This window comes from Cygnus atratus, unplaced genomic scaffold, assembly GCF_013377495.2.
Source record: "Cygnus atratus isolate AKBS03 ecotype Queensland, Australia unplaced genomic scaffold, CAtr_DNAZoo_HiC_assembly HiC_scaffold_34, whole genome shotgun sequence".
NCBI classification, from domain to species: Eukaryota; Metazoa; Chordata; class Aves; order Anseriformes; family Anatidae; genus Cygnus; species Cygnus atratus.
The window spans coordinates 117,889-139,754 of record NW_026109932.1 but is presented as its reverse complement, the minus strand read 5'-3'; the positions used below and the strand labels follow the sequence as shown (position 1 = coordinate 139,754).

The window sequence follows — 21,866 nt, the reverse complement described above, 5'->3', positions numbered from 1 at the left end:
CTGTGCTCTGCACCTGTAGCTACAACAGCACTGGCATCACACCAGTGTTGTGTCTATTGCTGTTCAATACCGGCACAGCATCAGGACTCCCTCAAACCCACCCAAAAGCCAGCAGGCTGGGGGTGGGCAAGAGGTGGGGAGGGGACATCACCAGGGCACCTAAACCCACCTAAGGGATATTCCATACCATATGATGTCACATTCAGCAATAAAAGGTGGGAAAAGGGAAGGAGAGGGGAGGAGCGGGCTCTTGTTATGAAAACGTATGTCCTCAGAACAAGAGCTACGTTTATTGAGGCCCTGCTTCAGGGACATGATCAAGAATCTATCACGGATGGGAAGTAGAGAGTAATTTCTTTCCTCTCTCTCTGTGAGAGAGAGGAAAGAAGTGGCCTGTTTTTTCTTTTGTCCCCTCTTCCTTTTCCCTTTAGTTAAATTGATTTCCCCTTAAAAATAATTTTACCTTAATAATTATTTTCCCTTTAATTAAGTTATCCTTATCTTAACCCATGAGTTGTTTTTTTTTCCTTTCTTCTTCCCCTCCGCTTCTGAGGTGTGGGAGTGAGAGAGCGGTTGCGGTGGAGTTCAGCTGCCTAGCAAGGTAAAACCACCACAAGCTCTGGGGCCCCCAGCACAAGGGCATGGAAATTATTAGAACGAGTTCAGAGGAGGCTCACAAAAACGATTATAGGGCTGGAGCACCTCTCCTATGAAGACAGGATAGCTGCAATCATTGTTGATTCCTGTCTTCAGTGTGTGGGCACAAGTTCCGTCAGCTGTTCTGGAAACTGAACTCCTGTGCCTTAAGGTAGGATTTCTTTCATGTTTTGCTGCAGTTGCCAAAGATAATTATAGAGGTTTGACTGCAAAGTTACTGTTAACGTTGCATCTTACATCAACACCCGTTTAGATGGTTAAGTTCTTGAATGTTACGTATAGCAGATGTTACTAAATGCAATGTTATGGTCTTACAACTCAGGATAGGATAGATACAAATGTCTCTTAAAACCCAGCCTACATCACCCCTACTGCCGCTTTGCCGTCAAAATTCTAGCAAGTCGACTGCTCAGTAATTAATCTCCCACATCGTATTTTGGATACGTGAGCTATGGAACAGAACCCTACACAAACACACAACACAAACTTGGGTGTTTATATTTAAAAGTCCCACTGACATACAATTCAGAGGTACAGAGTACTTGAAACGAGATATAAAACAGGAAAAAGATATAAAAATATTCAAGAAATATTTAAATAACATACAGTTACAAATTTTGCCTATACCTTTTACTCAACTACCCTTAAAGTACAGCAGAAAAAAATCAAGTGATACTGGAGTGAAAAATCAGTAGTCTGTGCACTAAGTCAATGCTACTTACATGCCTTCATTCAGTAAAGGCCTGGAGGCATGGAGTATGAAGCCTATGCAAGATTACAATCAGCTTCTTTTTAAGCAGTTCATATATATGACAAAAAATAACTTACCTGGCCAGTTTCCTATTGAAGTGCTTCTGCTGTATTAAGTACAAAATTAGTAGCCATACCTGTCAGTCACAAAACAAGCAATCAAGAACTGAGCAAACCAATGCAATAACGATGCTAAAAATATTTTCAACGTTTTACTTTAAACTGTTACACAAAATAAAACGTTAGCAAAAATCCAGCTTTCAGAAAACTTGCTTATATTTTGGTAATTCTGTTAAAATTTCAAACAGGAAAAAAATGTTAATAGAGAAGTCAAAGTAGCTATTTCTCTTGGAAGTGTTACTTCAGCGTTTATTCAGCTTTACCACGCTGAAGCAACAATATTCAAAAGCACGTATTTTGCACTCTGCAGTTAACTTACTGCAGATGATTGCAAGAACACCCCTGCAGATAATTTACAAGACCGATGCTTCTGCTTTAACGTGCAGCCAGAATTGAGAGCATTTGTGACTGCGCTTTTACGTAACTACCCACGCGGTATGCATCGCTACGGCAGCTGAAATTAGGAGTCACATCAGAGCCCACATTTGTACTAAAACCAAGCTCAAAGAGCCCAGCTCGGCCCACAGATTTCGCTCTCTCGCAGCAGCGCGGCTGTGAGGTGCTGGAAGGAGCCGAGACAGGCCCAGGCCCAAAGCCGGTGCCGCCCCAGCTCCTGGCACACCTTCGCAAAGTTCATTTCGTCGCTCCCTGAGGGACAAAAACACGGCAAAACAGGCGTCGCGACTGCTCTGCTAGCAGGAAGAAGACGTAGGCGGCTGGAACCAGCCCAGGAGACTCCGCATCCAGAGAGCCATTTGGTAGCTGAAACGTGCCTCCCACGCTGCGTGAAACATGCAGCGAAGGAAATAAAGTCCCCCTTAACGGAGGGGAGGGAGGAGAGCGCCCTGCGCCTGCGGCCAGCCCCATTCCGGGCCGGCCGCCCCCTCCACGCCCCTCTCCCCGTCACCCCGCCTCAGCCCGGCCCCGAACCCGCGGCCCCGCTGCCCCCGGAGCGCGGCGCCGCCCCCCCCCCGCCCGAGCAGCCCGCCCCGGCGGGAGCCTCCGCGGCCCTCGCTAAGATGTCTGCCTTCGGAGCCACCCGGGTGAGCGGCGGGGGGGGGGGGCGAGGCTCGGGGGGGAGCGGCGGGGAAGGGCCGGGGGCTGCGGGGGCCTCGGGGCCGTGGAGGTCTGAAGGCCGCGGGGCTGCTCGGGAGCCCCGGAGGACAAAGCCGTGCGGGGCTAAAGTCCGCGCCCTGCTCTGTTTTTTTGGTTTTGTTTTTGTTTTTTCCCCCGTCTCGGCCATGAGTTGGTAGCGTTCGTCTCCGGGGTCCGGAGCGCTGCTCGTGTCTTTCAGCTGTTGTGCTACGCATGCAGGGCCGTTAGAAAAAAAAAAAAAAATGGGTTTTGTTTCTCATTTCTAAACGTCAGTGCTTACGGTTCAGAGTATTTCGTATGGTGCCTTTCCTGAAGCATACCTAGCTGTGCTGCCTACACTGTTGTTTTTTGTTTTGTTTTGTTTTTGTCTTTTTTTGCTTATGCTGTTTTTTTTATATGTGCAGTACATAAATACTGGTTTTCTGAAGTGCTGCAGTTCTATAAACTTAAAATACTGCTTACATGGAAAGAAGTTACTGAACAGTGCATAAAGGTTGTTTCTCTGAAGTGCTGAGGTTTTATAAAACTTGAATTCTGCATACATCAAAAGTTACTGATCCACCAGTACCTCCTAATTTCCAAGGTGGAGGTGGTTCAGAGCTCGGGTAGCACCTCGCTAAGCCTTTGCAGGGGCCTTTTCCTGGCTTCCCCGCTTCCAGAAGTAGGTAAAGGTTGAAGGGCCCTGGGTCAGCGGCGTGACCGCTGGGCTGGGCCTGCAGCCAGGGAGGACAGCGTGCCAAGCCAGCGGGTGTTCAGGGCGCCAGGCAGACAGCTTCCAGGCAAGGGAATATGACGGACAGTGAACATGCGCCACGTACATCAGCGTTCCGAGTTCAGCCTCCGGACACGTCACCTTCACAGTCGTGGTTTTGGCCGTGGAGAGCCATAGGAGTTGTGTGAGCATCGCTAGCACCTTGGCACTGAATCCAGCTGTCCTACTGAGTCAAACAGGGAAGCGGGTGAAATAGATGGTGACCCAAATTCTTACTGGTTACAAACTGTGGTCCTTTGGCACTTGATCACTTGCGCCACATACAGGTATGGATCACGCCTGTCCTTTCCATGTGTCTGTTTGTGGTGTTTCTGCAAAACCTTCCACGCTGACCTGGCGTACCGCTCTGTATGAAAACCCCAACAGACATACGTTTTCTAGGATGAATTTCACTGTTTCCTTTATGTAGGATGTCACCCTTAGCATTATTTTGAATTCAGTACTTTTTCTAGTTGAGACAAAACGTTTTGGTGAAAAAGCTGTGTATGACTCTATGAAGGGCTGCTCCTTTAAAAAAAAAAAAAAGTGATTTCAAATATCTGGCTTTTGCTCAACCTCATCATCATCTTGGCTTCTTCTAGATAAAGGAAGATATAAAAAATTCTGAATGATTGAGGTTCGTCTAGGTGCTTGTTGATTTTGTTTGTTTTCCTATATTACAACAGCGGTAGCAGTTGCATAAAACTTAGGTAAAATATCATGATACTATTCTGCAATAGCTATGGCTTGTGAAAACTCCAAATGAGTAATATATTGACTAATAGGAAATACAATCCCGAACTATTAATAAACTTAACAGTTAAGTATTCAATTATGTGATAGCTTCCCCCTGTCCTATGCCTAGTAGTGGTCTTCCAGCATTTCTTCACCTTTCAACTTTATAGATGTTTTCAGTATACTTTGAAAATACATTTTTTCACTCTATTGATACCTGTGTTTGCTTTTTTAACCATCTCTGCATAGCATTCTTATTTTTAAGAGCACAGTCATCTACTGCTACTTTGTTTTTTAACTACTTGTAGCCTACCTAGCCATATACCACTCCTGTCTCTAGAGTTTCCAATACAAATTCTGACATATTTCTGTACTATTATGATTAATTCAGTTTTCTAATGTTACAAAATAAGAGACTGGTCTCATCAAACCTTTTTGTAACCTAAATTTTTACATTAAAAGCAAATCAAAATCAAGCCTTTTCTTAGGCTTTTGACTAAATTGTTTTCAGTCAGTATTGATTTGGGTCATTCTATAAATATATCCAATGAAATATTTTTTTACTTCCCAAATAATGCAGAAATTCAATCTATTGAAGGGTAAAAAGGTAAAACAACCTTTTAAAGTCAAAGTTGGGCATGAATTTTAGAGCAGAAATCTGGTTTTAGTTTACGCGCGGGATTAAGGCATCACGCAAATAGTTGTAATGATGTTAGTAGGCACTAAAAAAGGCAAAGAAAGTATGTACAATGAAAAACAGAACAAACTTGTGATAAATGTTAGGAAGAAAACTACAGATACTCTGCTTGGGTCTATCTTGTTTGGAATATCATAGAATCATTTAGGTTGAAAAAGACCTTTAAGATCATCAAGCCCAACCATCCACCTAACACCACCAAGTCCACCACTAAACCATGTCTGCATAGAAATTCTTCCTTATATCTTCCCCTGGCACAACCTGAGGCCCTTTCCTCACATCCTATCACTTGTCACACAATGAAAGAGACTGACACCCTTCTTGCTGCAATGTCCTTTCAGGTAGTTGTAGAGAGCGATGAGGTCTCCCCTCAGCCTCTTCTTCTCCACTCTAGGCAACCCCATTTCCCACAGCCACTCCTCATAAGATGTGTTTTATAGCTTCCTTGCTCTTCTGTGAACATGCCCCAGTACCCCGATGTCCTTCTTGGAGTGAGGGTCCCACCACTGAACACAGTACTCAAGGTGCAGGCTCACCAGTGCCACGTACAAGGGGATGATCACTTCCCTGGTCCTGTTGGCCAGGCTAGTTCTGATGCAGGCCACGATGACACCACTACAACAGTAATCACTAAGTATATACACATTACTGCAACTTGCTAGAAGGGAATCTTGTGCATTATTAGGTCAAAATATTCTGATACCTATTGTTTAATACGTAGATTGTTGTTTTCAGAATCATGCTAATCCTGACCATAGGTAAACTGGATAGGTGGAGTTGCGGGCAATAACTTCTGGTTCGATTAGTGTACATTTCAAAATATATATATTACTATGTCTCTGTGAGCATGTTCATGTGTGGATATATGTACTTTAAAGAAGATGTGCTATAATTATGCTTAGTTATTTTTAAATAATTGATTTTGCAATCTTAGAAATGGATACACCAGTTCACACAAGCTCAGTGCTGTCTTGGATTCCATGTTGCAGTAAGCTGTCAGTTTGCATCAGCTTGCCACAGGAACAAAGTTTAAGGTAGCCAGGAGTTCTTCTAGATCATGTTAGTCACTGTATTGTACCTGATGCGATACTGTTTTCTAAAGAGGGAATCTATATTTCAAGTTGTGCTGCCATCAGGCTAGTAGCTTTAGGAGACTTGAGCTATCAATGTCTTACATCTCCTGTTCTGTTTCTCTTCAGCGGATGCTCCAAACCATTACAGGGCTTGGATGGAGATCACATTCTAGTAAACCTGTTCAAAACGTGCATGCAGGCAAACCTGGAGCTGGCTTTAGCTTCGGTAGGTATCACATTGTTTGAAAGGAGTACATCAACTAAGGACAAATTGCACAGTTAGTTTAAAATAAAAAACACTGTATTGCAGGCCAGTATGAAGAGGAAGTTGAGCTTTCTTGGTTCCTGGAGAGGCCCAGGAAGTGGTGGTTTAGATTGTCTTGGGAGGAATGACACTACTCTTCTTTTCCCATACTCTGACAACTGGAAAAATTAAAGCCGGTGTAGAATTTGTGACTTTTTTTTTCTTTTTTATAATAGAACTTACTGATGAACAGAAAGAGTTTCAAGCTACTGCTCGTAAATTTGCTCTGGAGGAAATTATTCCTGTTGCTGCACAATATGATAAAACTGGAGAGGTAAATCTGTCATACAGTAGGGGAAAATTAGATTTTTATCTTAACCTGCATGAAATTTAAAATGCTGGCTGTGATTAATCAGAAGGTGATTTTCCTCATTTATTTCAGTATCCTCTTCCACTCATAAAACGGGCTTGGGAACTTGGTCTTATAAATTCACACATACCAGAAAGCTGTGGTAAGTAAATATTTTTAATCTGTAAAATAAAACTAAGAAAAGGCCTTGGAGATTTATATGTGTAATTATGGATTCTGTATAAAATTAACAGTTGAATACTTGAATAATTAAGTTTAACCTTTTAATTTCCTGTTTAATTCATTGTGCAGTCTGATCCTTCCATCTTCAAAGGCTACCATGGAATTGGAAGGGGTTCCTAAAAAGGATAAAGATGACAAAAGATACAGAACAGCTTCTGTATGAGAAATGACTAAAACGTCAGTGTCATGAAGAGTGTGAAAAGGGATTGATGGCTCATCATCCCTTTCAATACAACTAGAAGGCATCAGTGAAGTCAGCAGATGGCAGGTTCAGAGTAAATTAAAGGAGATAGTTCTTATTGGGGAATGGTTATTGGACCACTTCATGCGAATTAAACACATGGTTTTCCTTAAATATAAAAAGATTTAATAAACAATGCATTGGATGAAGTCCTACTGCTACAAGGAGTCTGCCAAGATGCATCATGAGCCCATTTGTTATAGGCCCCTGCACCAGCACTGATCCTGTGAACATCAGCATGGGACACCCTAGCCCTGCATTATATTCATCCCCCAGACCAGGTCCGCAGCCCAAAGGTGGCCCCTGAGCACTTTTACAAGACAAAGCTGTGGCATGTCTCATCATGTCGCCAAGGGAAACTTGTAGCAGAGTTGCTCTGTCCCTGGCATTCCTGCTGCCAGCCAGCCTACCCTGTTGTGCAGCCAGGTCATCTTGTTCTCCAGCCAGGTCATTCCTTGGTCACATCTGCTGAACAGTTACAATCTGTATTTCCCCTTCATTTTATGCAGTTTGTAGTTAATTTGTGAAACTCATTGCTGCTGCGTGATATTGATGCTAAAATGTTTACCTATGTTAAAAAGAGATGAGTGCAAATTCACTGGAGGGGAAGTCTGTCAAGGGTTAGCGTTAACAAGGATACCAAGAGTACTTCAGGCTGAGGGAGACGCCTAGAGGATGGAGAATGTATTTTGAGCAAATGTCACTGTATTGTTAGTGTATTTCGAAGCACTTCCCAAAGTCAGTTTCTGTCAGAAACAGGTTACTAGATTGGTTGGCTGACTAACATGAATAACTCAGTATTCATACGAGCTATGGTAGCTCAGGAGCCTTTGTGGTCATTTCTCTGCTTCCTAAGAACTCTAAAGGACATTCTCGAATGTAAAGTAGTCAAAAAGTTATAGTAGTCAAAAAGTTGTTGCCATTCTGTGTAACGTGCCCCATATCGATCATGCAACCTTGGAGCAGTCAAATGTAGTTTTCCAATCATCTCTTACCATTCTGACAAAACTTTATTTAAAAAGTTTGTGGGGGATGTCTAATCAAACACAGTGCACAATCAAGTGTATACGGGGCAATATGTTTTTGATAGTTAATTTCTGTAAATTGCTAGTATGTCCCACTTTAAACTCATTCAACTGTAGGTGGTCTTGGCCTTGGCAGTTTTGAAGCATGCCTTATTACGGAAGAGTTAGCTTATGGATGCACAGGGGTTCAAACTGCCATTGAAGCAAATTCCCTAGGGGTAAGTTCTGTAATTTCTTTCCTCCTTTAAAGTGGAGTCTGTGCATTTTAAAAAGGCAGATTGATAGTATAAATGTTTTCTTTCAGCAAATGCCAGTAATCATTGCAGGAAATGAGCAGCAACAGAAAAAATACTTGGGAAGAATGACAGAAGAACCAATGATGTGTGTAAGTATAACTGCTACACTGTAGAATGTTCCTAACCCACATTCATCAGTATTAGTCATTTTTTTGGAAGAAAGCAGTGGTATCTACTTAAAACTTAGCCCATTTTTGTTTGTAAATAAAGTGTGCCATTTATTTAAAGTCAAGGAATAGTAAATTTGATACAAACAGCGAGGAAATAGAAGATATTACCTGGAAAACCATCCTAATCACTTATCAAAAAAATAATATTTTTTTATTTCCCTTTAAGGAGGTTGTTTATCTGGGGTTGATTAGCTTGGAGAAGAGAAGGCTCAGGGGAGACCTTATTGTACTTTACAGTTACCTTAAAGGAGGTTGTAGTGAGGTGGGGATTGGGCTCTTCTCCCAAGCACCAAGTGTAAGACAGGGAAAATCAAGTTGCAGCAGGGGAGGTTTAGGTTGGATATTTGGAGAAATTTCTTTACTGAGAAGGTTGTGTGGCATAGGAATAGGCTGCCCAGGGAAGTGGTTGAGTCACCATCCCAGGAGGTCTTCAAGAAACGTGTAGATGTAGAACTTAGCATGGTTTAGTGGTGGACTTCAGTACTAGGTTAAAGGTTGGACCAGATGACCTGAGAGGTCTTTTTCTACCTGAACGATCCCAAGATTCTGTGATTCTAAGAAGAGGAGTGGGAGTTTAAAAGAGGTTTATATAAGCACATACTCATATGACATGAGCAGTACTTGTTACAGAGAAAGAAATAAAGAGTCATGTGCAATGCGTTAGAATCCGAACAACTAAGCCCCATAAAATGAAGAACACAGTAGATATAAAATGTTACGCTGTACTCTTATTTGCAGATTTTAAAGATCCTCAGCTTTTACATCAGTTTGTGAAGTGTGAGGAAGTGATGACTTAAGAGTTACAAAATGTTTCTGTTTATCATGTTTATCTGGTGGACGAAAGGCTCAACATGAGCCAGCAGTGCGCGCTTGCAGCCCAGAAGGCCAACTGCATCCTAGGCTGCATCAAAAGAGGTGTGAGCAGCAGGTCGAGTGAGGTGATTGTCCGCCTCTACACTGCCCTTGTCAGGCCCCACCTGGAGTACTGCATCCAGGTTTGGGGCCCCCAGAACAAGAAAGATGAGGACCTGTTAGACTGAGTCCAGAGGACGCCTACAAAGATGATCAGAGGGATGAAGCACCTCTGCCGTGAAGACAGGCTGAGAGAGCTGGGGATGTTCAGCCTGGAGAAGAGAAGGCTCCCTCATTGTGGCCTTTCAATACTGAAAGGGTTCTTATAAAAAGGCTGGAGAGGGACTCTTTGCTCAATCAGATAATACAGGATGAGGGGTGATGGTTTTAAACTAAAAGGGAGGACGTTTAGATTAGAGGTTAGGAGAAAATTCTTCACTCAGAGGGTGAAGAAAACTTGATCTAGTGAGTGGCATCCCTGCCTGTGGCAGGGGGGTTGGAGTTAGATGTCCTTAAGATCCCTTCCAACCCGAATCATTCTATGATCATTAAAAATTATTTAAAATATGCATTATAGATTTATTAGGAAAATTAACCCATATGTGCTTTGACAGTTGTTGCTTTTTGGTGGCGGTAGGGTTTTTTATATAATATTTTGGGGTTTACTATGCAGTTTTGGTGAACAGAGTCTGCAATAATATGGTTCCTAAAGAAGGAACTTTTTTCCTCAAGATTTTGTATTTTATTTTCTTCTAGGCTTACTGCGTAACAGAGCCTGGAGCAGGCTCCGATGTGGCTGGTATAAAAACAAAGGCTGAGAAGAAAGGAGATGAATATGTTATTAATGGTCAGAAGATGTGGATCACAAATGGTGGGAAAGCAAACTGGTGTGTTAACAGTTGACTCATCCTACATTTTCTATTATTCTGTTCTATACTGGCTTTTTTTTTTTTCCAAAGTTAGATACTAGTGTTTCTTTAAAGTTCTGTTGTAAATCCAAGTCTTCATTATGTTTCACCCCGATACACTTTAATCTGGGATCAGTGTATCAGCACAAGGTATAAGACTCTCAGCTTAAAAAGGAAATTAAGCAAATTTAAGCTTATTTTAAAAAGGAATTTAAGCAAATTTAAGCAAAAAGGAATTTAAGCAAAGCTTAAAAAGGAAATTAAGTGATGACGTGGCAACTCTTCATTCAGGAATGCCTCTTAAACCTTGATGCTACCACACAAAATAATTCTGCTTTTTCTTCAGGGGAGGACAGCAGGAGTGTGATTTAACTTGCAAAATACTCAGGAGGCCCATATTACGAGCTACTTTACTTTGAAGGTGTAGTGATCAAGATCACTTGCTACTGATTCTATTCAAAACACCTCTCACTTTTAGTGAAGCTAGAAGAACTCTTGGATTGTGGTGTTACATTTTATTTTCTGAAGGGAAGACATTTTCTAACAGTCAAAGACTCCAGATATTGCTGTGGTGGTGTGTCTATGGAGCATGCTTTACAATATAGACCTCTTTCATCATGTCTCGCATAATATCACACTCATCCCCAACACGTAAATTGTTTTAAGTGAAAAAGCTGTATGCATTTACCCATAAAGCTATGAATTTTCTAATTATTTATTTCCTTGTTCAAGGCAGAACTATCAAAGAGAATGTACCAGCTATCTTTTGACATTACCAAACACCATGAATATCATTTACAGCTGTTAATTTCTAATAGAAATACTTATTTACAACTTAGAAGAATAACATTAAGATCTTTGAAATCAGGTGATAATGTTTTCTGTGCAACAGTGTATCTCCTAAGAATTCATTTTTAAATATGTGCTGTGACAGGTTTTTTTTTTTTTTTTTACTGTCTGTGAAACTGATAATACTGTGAAGACTTAAAGTACATGGAAAAGGTGGAGAATCTTTACATGTCCGTATTAAGTAATTTTATTAAATCTTGAATGTTGCAGTAAGAGATGCAGTGACACTTCCTCTCCATTGTGCACTGTCAGCTTATTTTTGTAAGGGGCAAGAAGAATGGATTGTTAACTTTCTGATAGATTTATTACATGCTAGAAACACTAAATATATATATATATATATATATATATATTTATATATTTATATATTTACACATTGTTAATTGTGAGGATAAACTGAGTTTCCACTTCTTTGTTTTACACTAGGTATTTCTTGCTTGCTCGTTCCAATCCAGATCCAAAAGTTCCTGCAAGCAAAGCTTTTACTGGATTCATTGTGGAGGCAGATAGCCCTGGAATCCAAATTGGAAGAAAGGTGAAGAGAGTATCTCTTACTTGACAAACCAGGCGTTATTATTTGCTTTTAAATCAAATCATAACAAATTGCAATTAAAGAAAACAGGTTACACAACTGAACGTTTTCACATTGTCATCTTTTCTTTTTCACAACATAAACTATTCATAAGACATAATTTTATTCATTCTGATAAGGAATTATTCAGAGTGTATCAAAGAAAGATGACTTTGAATAACTGCAAAAAAATCTTTTGAGAACCGTTTTACTGATCAATGCCAATAGATGAGAAATATGGCTTCAAAGGATAAAAAACAAGGTGGACAGTTTTAACCATAATTACACAGTGAGCTTTAATTTTAGCTACTGCTCAAGGAAGGCTTTTCAGGTTTTGGTGCAAATTCTTAAATAAATAGGAGAAAAATGGACATTGTGTATCAGGGAAGGAATCTGAAAACTTGAAAACTCCATTTTATTTTTTTGTGCATGTGTTTCTCTTACAGTTATTCTTTCCTACTGCCTGCATACTAGTTTCTTTACTTTTTCCTCTCCCACCTCAAATAATACAGTTAAACTTGAGAAAGACCATGTGAGTGATTGCAGCTACAGAATCAATTTTATATAGGCACAAGATAAACTGCCCAGCTTAGACAAATAAGGGGCATGCTGGTCCGTAAATGCAGAACTACTATTTTTCACATATATGGTAATTTTTAGATGAAACTGAAGTGTCTGGGTGGAGCTGGGGGGCAGAAGCTTACCTTATGCTTTGAGTAAGCTAAAGAAAGATGATGTGTTGTACCTTGGAAAAATTCAACTTAGTTGCACCTCTGTAAACTTCTCTTTTCAGGAAATGAATATGGGTCAACGCTGCTCAGATACAAGAGGTATTGTCTTTGAAGATGTGAGAGTCCCGAAAGAAAATGTATTAATAGCTGAGGGAGCTGGCTTTAAAATCGCAATGGGAGCTTTTGATAAGACCAGGCCACCTGTAAGTATCAAAAATAATTTATTTATAAAATGTAATAGAAATTTTTTGTTTCTATTCTGTGCTATATTTAATTCAGGTAGCAGCTGGTGCTGTTGGATTAGCAAAAAGAGCACTCGATGAAGCTACTAAATACGCCTTGGAGAGAAAAACCTTTGGGAAAGCGATTGTTGAAGTAAGTTAAATGTATATTTATTCATACATATTCACTTATATAAGCTATGTTTTCGCATCAATGCAGTAGATGTACTACTAGTGAATTTTCAGGGTTGTTCCTTGATTTTTAGGGCATAAGTTACTGTATCTCTGCCATTGCTTGGGTTCTCAAGTACATATTAGTCAGCGCCATCTAAGTAAATCTAGCCATGCAGTTAGTCCAGGAAGTCTTCTAAACTTACTGATGGTAATAGTAAAATCAGAAAGAAAATTCTGCCCCAAAACCTGAAATTCATGTACTCTCAAGACATACTTAAGTTCTTCAATACCAATAAATAGGGATTTTCAGGCAAGGTATTAGCTTCTCTGAGCTACGCAAAACAATACACGGTATTAATAAAAAATTAGAGTATGTTACCAATCACACTGCTTACCAGTTTTAAAGAAATTTAAATAAACAGCTATCTAAGTAAGATGTCATAAATACTGAAACACAACTTCATAATTCAGTACTTAGTCCCTGTGACTAAATGAATTTTAGAATGTAAACCTTAATTCTGTGTTGAATTAGACTTTTATGACAGCTTGATCCATATTCTGTAGAACTCATCTTGTACAATTTACTTTGTTGAAGGTATTAGTGTATAAAAAAGATTATATTCTTTTTGGAAGTCATAGAATCTTAAGCAAGCAATGTTAATTTAATGTATTTCATCATTCATAGCACCAGGCAGTGTCATTCATGCTTGCTGAAATGGCTATGAAAGTGGAACTTGCTAGGATGGCTTACCAAAGAGCTGCATGGGAAGTTGATGCTGGCCGCAGAAATACCTACTATGCTTCCATTGCAAAGGCATTTGCTGGTGACATTGCAAACCAAGTAGCTACAGATGCAGTGCAGATTTTTGGAGGAAATGGATTTAATACTGAATATCCTGTAGAAAAACTAATGAGAGATGCTAAAATCTACCAGGTAAGTAAAAGAGAATGTGATCTCTACAATAATGCCAAAATTTTATATAGAACTACCTAATGGCTACTTATTTCAAATCTTGATGTACACATATGACATAAGCTTTTAGAATGACAGTGAGTATCCTTCAATTTTAAAAAAGGGAAATTCAAATTGGGAAAATTCTTGCATACTTTGCACTAGATCAACACCTTAACCTACATGCAAGAAATAAATTTAATGGTGTGTTTTTTTCCGTATATGGTAACTCTGAAATTCTTGGGCTCTTCTTCCTTTGGAAGCTTTTAAACTTAAAAACAAACAAACAAACAAAAAAACACTGTAGAAAACACTGCTCAAAATACCAATACTTCCTTTGGTATTCTATAAGTAGGTATAGTTTATGTATGATGCTGTTCTTGAAAACCTTCAGTGCTGGAAATTCTCTGACTTCCCATATGTATCATAGACTGGTGCCTGCCTATAGTTTAGCTTTTCCTTCAGGCTGATACCTAGTTCAAATAACGGTTGTTGCACATTATCTCCTTTTACTCCTCAGATCCAAAGACAGTATGCAGAACAACTGATTGGTAATGACATTTTAGGAGCTTCTCACATTCCTCTTATTTTAGTCTAGAAGAGAACACTACAGCGGCTTCTTCACCTTTTTCCTCATGAGTCATACTGAATGATTTTTTTTATTTTTATTTTTTCCTTTTCTGTTTCCAGTCTCTTCATCACTTCTGATTATGCTCTAAACCTTACGTTTGAAACTTTGGTAGCATAACCCAGGCAGAATACTTCAGCTGATATATCACCAGCATTGAGTGTCACGGAATATATTGTGGTCTTGCATATGTTGTATTAACAGAAGTATGACACAACCTGGAACGCTTGGGCTGTTTTTCTTTTTAACAACAAACCAAAGTTATACGTACTCATGTTTAGCCTGTAGTCACCCATAATCCCCAGGTCTTTTTCTGCATTATTATTGCTGAGAAATTATTCCATGTTATGTCATAATTCTTGTCTTGGGATATATTATGCTACAGTTCTTTATTCAGCAAGAATGTTTTAATTATGCTCAGCAAAACCAGTAATCTTTTCACCTCTTTCTGATAGTAATAGTGGCTAGATAAAACTTATCAGAATAGGTATCGAGAAATGCATGTGGACCATAATCTGAAAGGTTAGTTAGTTATAACAGCTGTCATTCTTAAGATTCTATGTAGTTTACATTTCTCTTATAGCTGACTTTAAAATGAAAACTATGATTCTCCCTAGCAAAGATTTTGTTTTTCTCTGTTTAAGGAAAGACAGCTAGTACTTTGGAATCTAAAGGTGCTTAGTACTAATTACAGTCCTGCAAGCGAGGAGATGAATGAGTAATATAATTTTGCTATGATTGGGCATTTTTTCTGTCGGGTTCTGTGTTTTTCTAGAGAAAGATATTGTGAGGGTTGGAAGTTATTTGAAAGTTAAGATTAATTTTACAGGATTACAGTCATTTAGATTTTCTATTACACTGATCCATCACAGGTTCATGGCACAGTAGATTTTTTTTTCCTAATTGTTCAGTCTAATCAGATTTAGTATTAATTTTTGTTGTTTTTTCTGCTTCTCTTCATCCCTTAAAAGAATACAAGGAAGGATTTTGTCTTTCCAATATTTTGCCCATGTCTCTTGATTATGCTTTACTATATTACGGCCCAATTCCACATGGTACATGCTTCTGGCCATGTGTTTCATGTATAAAAACTTCGTTTTCCACTGTTCTTTTCTTCCATATATTTGATATTTCTCAGTATTACACAGTTCTACTACTTCCCTTCAGTTGAAGGTGGTGCTTGAAACTGCTTCCATTGCTTATAAACCAAAACCTCTTTTGCATTTATTTAAGCAGACTGTGAGTTTTGATGTCTTTACACTTGAGTTCCATGGCTGTCTTCATCAGCAAGTAATTTAGTGCAATAGGAAGAGATTAGCAGATTGCAGGAATAGCTGCTTAATGCCCTCCAACTACACTATATCCAGTTTGAAAAGACTAAGTTCACAGCAGGCCTGTTTGGTTCGTTGGACTGAATGTCCCCACTATGCGTGTAATTGTTAAGGCTTGTAAATTGTAAACAAAACTGTAAATCGTTATAGGCCTGGACAATTTTGGTTTCATTAGGATTTGAATGGTATTTGGCATATAGAGAGAGTAGAGTTTCCAGTTAAGTTTGCTCCAAAAGGCACCTACTTTCACCAGACTAAATCTGCTCTATAACCTGGATCGTTGTAGGGTAAGCAGCAGCAGTCAGATGATTCACTCTGAGAATGAAAAATTTCCTCTGAAGAAAAAACTAATGTGACTGCAGGTTATAGTGGCTCTATTTTCAAAAAGCTTTGTAAGGTTCTGGGGAATCCTGTCCCTATTTTATAACTGCAGAAAGTGAATTTACCTGCTGGTGGAAGGGGATGGGGAGCAGGATGTGGCCTTCGCTATTCATGAGGAAATGGTTGGCGACCTGCTAAGGAGCTTGGATGTGCGCAAGTCGATGGGGCCCATGGGATGCACCCGAGGGTACTGAAAGAACTGGCGGAGGAGCTGGCCGAGCCGCTTTCCATCATTTATCGGCAGTCCTGGCTATCGGGGGAGGTCCCAGTTGACTGGCGGCTAGCCAATGTGACGCCCATCTATAAGAAGGGCCGGAGGGCAGACCCGGGGAACTATAGGCCTGTCAGTTTGACCTCAGTGCCAGGAAAGCTCATGGAGCAGATTATCCTGAGGGTCATCACGCGGCACTTGCAGGGCAAGCAGGTGATCAGGCCCAGTCAGCATGGGTTTATGAAAGGCAGGTCCTGCTTGACGAACCTGATCTCCTTCTATGACAAAGTGACGCGCTTGGTGGATGAGGGAAGGGCTGTGGATGTGGTTTACCTTGACCTCAGTAAGGCTTTTGACACCGTTCCCCACAACATTCTCCTCAAGAAACTGGCTGCTCGGGGCTTGGACTGGCGTATGCTTCGCTGGGTTAGAAACTGGCTGGATAGCCGGGCCCAGAGAGTTGTGGTGAATGGAGTCAAATCTGGTTGGAGGCTGGTCACAAGTGGTGTCCCCCAGGGCTCGGTACTGGGGCCGGTCCTCTTTAATATCTTTATCGATGATCTGGATGAGGGCGTCCAGTGCACCCTCAGTAAGTTTGCAGATAACACCAAGCTAAGTGCGTGTGTCGATCTGCTCGAGGGCAGGAAGGCTCTGCAGGAGGATCTGGATAGGCTGGAGCAATTGGCTGAGGTCAACTGTATGAAGTTCAACAAGGCCAAGTGCCGGGTCCTGCACCTGGGGCGCAACAACCCCAAGCAGCGCTACAGGCTGGGAGATGAGTGGTTGGAAAGCTGCCTGGCAGAGAAGGACCTGGGAGTATTGGTTGATAGTCGGCTGAATATGAGCCAGCAGTGTGCTCAGGTGGCCAAGAAGGCCAACAGCATCCTGGCCTGTATAAGAAGCAGTGTGGCCAGCAGGTCTAGGGAAGTGATTGTGCCCCTGTACTCGGCTCTGGTGAGGCCGCACCTCGAGTACTGTGTTCAGTTTTGGGCCCCTCGCTACAGGAGGGACATGGACGTGCTTGAGCGAGTCCAGAGAAGGGCGACCAGGCTGGTGAGGGGTCTGAAGAACAAGTCTTACGAGGAGCGGCTGAGGGAGCTGGGCTTGTTCAGCCTGGAGAAGAGGAGGCTCAAGGGCGACCTTATCGCTCTCTACAGTTACCTTAAAGGAGGCTGTAGCGAGGTGGGGGTTGGTCTGTTCTCCCACGTGCCTGGTGACAGGACGAGGGGGAATGGGCGAAAGTTGCGACAGGGGAGTTTTAGGTTGGATGTTAGGAAGTACTTCTTTACCGAAAGGGTTATTAAGCATTGGAACGGGCTGCCCAGGGAGGTGGTGGAGTCACCATCCCTGGAGGTCTTTAAAAGACGTTTAGATGTAGAGCTTAGCGATATGGTTTAGTGGAGTACTTAGTGTTAGGTCGGAGGTTGGACTCGATGATCTTGAGGTCTCTTCCAACCTAGAAATCTGTGTCTGTGTCTGTACCTGAATTTGAGCAACTTGTCATACCAAGTTTTGACAGAACTGGGAACAGAAACACTTGAATCCCTAAGCTATGTTGCTTCCACCCTCAAATCCTGTTGCAGTATACCTGTGGAGCATAGAGCCTTCTTACTGCCTTAGAGCTTCATATATACAGTGTTGTGCATCTCTGTCCTTCCTGCCATCAATCAATGTAAAACAGGGGGATGGTGCAGAACGTTTCTAGAAGACGATGCAAGAATGTAAGATTAAAGAAAGGAAAAAAAAGGGATACTGTATTGAAGAGAGTACTAGTTAGCAAGAAGAAATGGAAGTAAATGAATCAAAGGGAATGCTTGGTGTGACCTTGAAAGGCTAGTCAACAAAAATAAAACACTCAGCACAAGTCATCTTCTCTTCACCCATTGTTTTAAAACCTAGTTCGTAAAACCTATACTATGTATTTTCTTCCTCAGATAACACATTTTCTTGATCTTTTTTGGCCCGCTATGTCTGTTTGTCTGAGAAAATTACTGAGTTTAGATGAGAGGATATGAGACTGTCTCTCAGTACCTTGTGTATGATTTATTCTATTTAGCCCAATGTAGTTACATAGTCACATTGGAATTTTTCAGTTTTATTTTTCTTGGATTTAACATTCCAATCCACCCTGTAATCTAGTATGCTAAGGAGGTTTAAAAGTGTAGAAAGATCAATCTAAAACCTTTTAAAAAATGATCATCTAACATTGTTGTAATTCTTCTTTTCAGATTTATGAGGGAACTGCTCAGATTCAAAGGATGATCATAGCTCGTGAACATGTTGGCAAATTTAAGGCTTAAAGAAATGTATAAAGTGTGTGTGGCACTACGGTAGTGTTCTGTTTTCTCGTGAAAGAGGATTTTAGTGCATTTCTCAATACAACGGAAAATTTGTGGAAAAAAGCCCTTTTCCTTAAAAGTCTTTTTATTGAATACATTATTAAGCACTACTTCTTCCCATCCACTCCCTCTGAATTCCAAAGTGATTGATTGTCTTTCCCCACTTAATCATTTTCACGCAAATATTTAGCCTTTGGTGGGGGAAGAGAAAAAACTTTCCCTATAAAATTTATGAATTTATTTGATTAAAAAAGATACCAAAATTCAGATTTTTTTTAATTTAATTTTTTTTTTTTTTTGGTCAGTGAAGGCATTCAGCATGTGGAAATTCAGCATGAGGAATTAAATTTGGGGAGTTTCTGTATTGTTTATAATGATACAGATTTGTTCCATCTCTTTTATCATTGGCATTTGGATGGATATCAAATTAATAAATCTCAGGGAAATAGTTACTTACAAATGCTATTCTAATTCCTCAGGAATACCATGTTGCAGCAGATTGTCTCTAGGTCACCCAGAGCTAGCTGAAAATATATACGCTAACATGTTGGTTTTGTTGGCCTTAAGAAACTTGTATTTAAAAAAAAAAGATGAATGAATCTTAATTTCTGGACCGTTCAAAAGCATATATTATCATAAATTAGAGCACACAGAACTATTATTTTTCTCAAACAGGGACAGGATTACTGTTTCTGGTTTGTCTATATTTTACGTGTGTCCCTGAAGCAGCATGAACAAAAACTACTTCTTGTTTTCAAAGGACACAGCATAATAGGGCTTCTTTTCAGTTTCTTAACCACGTTACTCACCTGAATCCAGCACTGAAAAAAATTGTCATTCAAAGCGTTTATCTCTGTTCTTCAAAGAAACCTGCTGTGTTCATGAAGAAAATACTTGTGCCTTTTCCTGTTCAAGATGTCTGCTTTATGGTTGGATGTTATGGACAGCTTTTGGTAAAAATAATTATGTGGTTTTGTTATAGCATAATTAAGTATGATTGTCCAACTTCAAACTTTTTCATTTTAACCAATGCCACATAAAATAACCTCTAGGAAACATTGCCATATTTTCATTTATAACATGTCTATTCTAAATTTGCATATTACTCCAAAAATCTAAGTACAAAAAGGGCAAGAAACGAGAACCTCGCAACACAATGTTTTTTCACTGTAAAGTTAGATGATCAAATTGTTATTTCTGACAGCCATTGATGCATTCGAATAAAATCTCATTTTAAACAGAGAGGTGTGGTGGTTTTTATTCATTTTGCTTGCCACATTGTTTAAATTGTATTTTGCATAAGTTGTCCAGCGTCTGAAACAGGCAAATAGCTGCACCTCGGTTCCTCCTGTGCTACTGCCCACAACAGCTGCGTGGCCATTGCAGTTCAGCAGTGTGAAGGCCTGTACTGCTTTGCCTGCATGAAGTCTGTTCTGAGGACTGAGATCGAACCCAGTAGTGACAGTATCAGCTTGAAGGAATGCAGCCTCTCTGCTGCACTTGCTTAAGTAAGTAAATGTTCGGTCAGGATGATTCACTTCAAGTCAAAGTGCAAATTTTCCTTAAGAATGACTTATGTGATCATTTTTATTTATTTCAGATTCAATTCAGATTTATTTATTTGTTTCAGATTCAATGTATTTAAGGGTATATTCCTTTCCATCAGTGTATACACTTAACTGTTTGCAGCAGGAACAGCCGAGGAAGAGGAATTCTTGAGAGTTTTGTGTTTTGTTTTGTTTGAAATTTGGCTAGGCTCTGCTGGGCAGTGCTGGCAGAACGCACATTCCCTGGACTTCTTGGAAAAATTATTCAGCCACATCTGGAGTGCCGTGTCCAGCTCTGGGCTCCCCAGCACAAGAGAGAGATGGAGCTACAGGAGACAGTCAAAGGGCCACAAAGACGACAGACAGATGGGACAGCTGCATTGAATGAGCAGATGACAGATTCTGGTATTCGTCACATCACGTCACAGTGAGAGTGGTGGGATAAATGACAACACAGGTCAGACCTTTGTTTTCTATATACTGTCAGTGCTGTCCAGGTAAATTGCAGAAAAGCAATTTCTAATCAATGGTTTTGATGATTGCAAACTTAGAAACCAAGTACTCTTGGATAGCAATAACAAAAACTATTTCAGTATGTTATTTAAAAACAAACACTAATGGACAGACCTTCAGGATTTAGTCCTATCACTTCCTAAAATAAATAAATCAAATTACAGAATGATGTGCTTTTAAAGTTCACAATGGTGACTTTGCACTCCTGATAAATTTTGTAATACTCTAGCTACAGGTTCTCCTGGAACTTTAAATGATTTCCTTTGGATTTTTAAAATTCTCTGTGCACATTGAGGTGAAAGACCAGGATATGAGTACTGTTTTAGTTTTTATACATCTATGCATATGTATGTGTGTGTCTATATAGATGCACATATTACTGTATATTATAATTACTGTATTTTATAATATTTAATCACTTGGTATTTATATAAGCTATGCATTTATGTAATATGTATTATTCAAGTGTAGTACATCTACACTTTAGTACTATACAAAGGAAATATGGTAGGAGCCAGTTCTTGTTCTCAAATCTGCTTTTTCTTTTTTCCTTTGTAACGTAAAAATGATACCAGTCTGTTGAGCATTTTATTTATCTGGCTTGTACTCTTCCCCCTGAGAAAAAGGATTTATTCTCAGTCTTATTTTTTCACCTTAGTGACTAACATTATAAATTTAACTTATCACCATCTATTATGCCTTTTTTTTCCTGTTCCTTCTCATGCAAACCATGGTGGAAAACAATACTCAAAAGGCTCAAATGCTTCTAAAAAATTGCTTGATTACTCCCATCTCATGGAAGAAATGTTTAAATGGTGTTACAAAAAAATAAGATAGCATCCTGGTTTTGGAAGAAAGTATATAGGAATTAAGGTGTTGGATTTGAAACCCTTAGGGCAGAAGAATGTTGCTTTCTTGGATCACTGGTGAGTGTTGACATGTATTACCTTATCTAAAGTAGATGTTTATCACCAATTAAGCTCTAGAATTACTCCGAGACCCAGGAAGCTAAAGTTTCTTTAGGTTCTGACCTTTGAGCTTCTCAGAGCTGTCCAGTTGAATTCCTTTCCCAAATTCTAATCCAGCACTAGGAGGCAGGGGTACACTGTAAGGTTGTTTACATTGATGTATTAGAGATGTGTAGTTCTTGGATTAATGATTGATGGTACTAGGAAATACTTTTATGATAACTGAATACAGCTTCAGAGATGC

General features: G+C 39.9%; 1 protein-coding gene, 1 long non-coding RNA gene and 1 other non-coding gene across 8 annotated transcripts in view; 2 read left to right on the top strand and 1 right to left on the bottom strand.

The window, feature by feature from the left end:
* The window catches only part of LOC118260512 (uncharacterized), a 40,105-nt gene extending 37,737 nt beyond the window's left edge, over positions 1–2,368 (bottom strand). For all 6 annotated transcript variants that reach the window (XR_007709363.1, XR_007709362.1, XR_007709364.1 and 3 more), the window contains exons 1-2: positions 2,150–2,368; positions 1,486–1,544 (exon numbers count right to left, since the gene is read on the bottom strand). This is a non-coding gene — a long non-coding RNA (uncharacterized LOC118260512). The remainder of the gene's footprint in view (positions 1–1,485; positions 1,545–2,149) is intronic.
* Positions 2,369–2,438: 70 nt separating this feature from the next.
* On the top strand, positions 2,439–19,836 carry ACADM (acyl-CoA dehydrogenase medium chain). Its single transcript, XM_035570827.1, has 12 exons — positions 2,439–2,570; positions 6,005–6,104; positions 6,359–6,456; positions 6,565–6,634; positions 8,098–8,198; positions 8,285–8,365; positions 10,055–10,185; positions 11,482–11,590; positions 12,420–12,560; positions 12,637–12,732; positions 13,438–13,686; positions 18,484–19,836. The coding sequence occupies exons 1-12, from the start codon at positions 2,547–2,549 to the stop codon at positions 18,553–18,555; spliced, it is 1,272 nt and encodes a 423-aa protein (XP_035426720.1). The 5' UTR covers positions 2,439–2,546; the 3' UTR covers positions 18,556–19,836.
* Positions 19,837–21,572: 1,736 nt separating this feature from the next.
* On the top strand, positions 21,573–21,657 carry LOC118260529 (small nucleolar RNA SNORD45). Its single transcript, XR_004782237.1, has one exon. It is a non-coding gene; the product is annotated as a small nucleolar RNA SNORD45 (small nucleolar RNA).
* Positions 21,658–21,866: the final 209 nt, after the last annotated feature.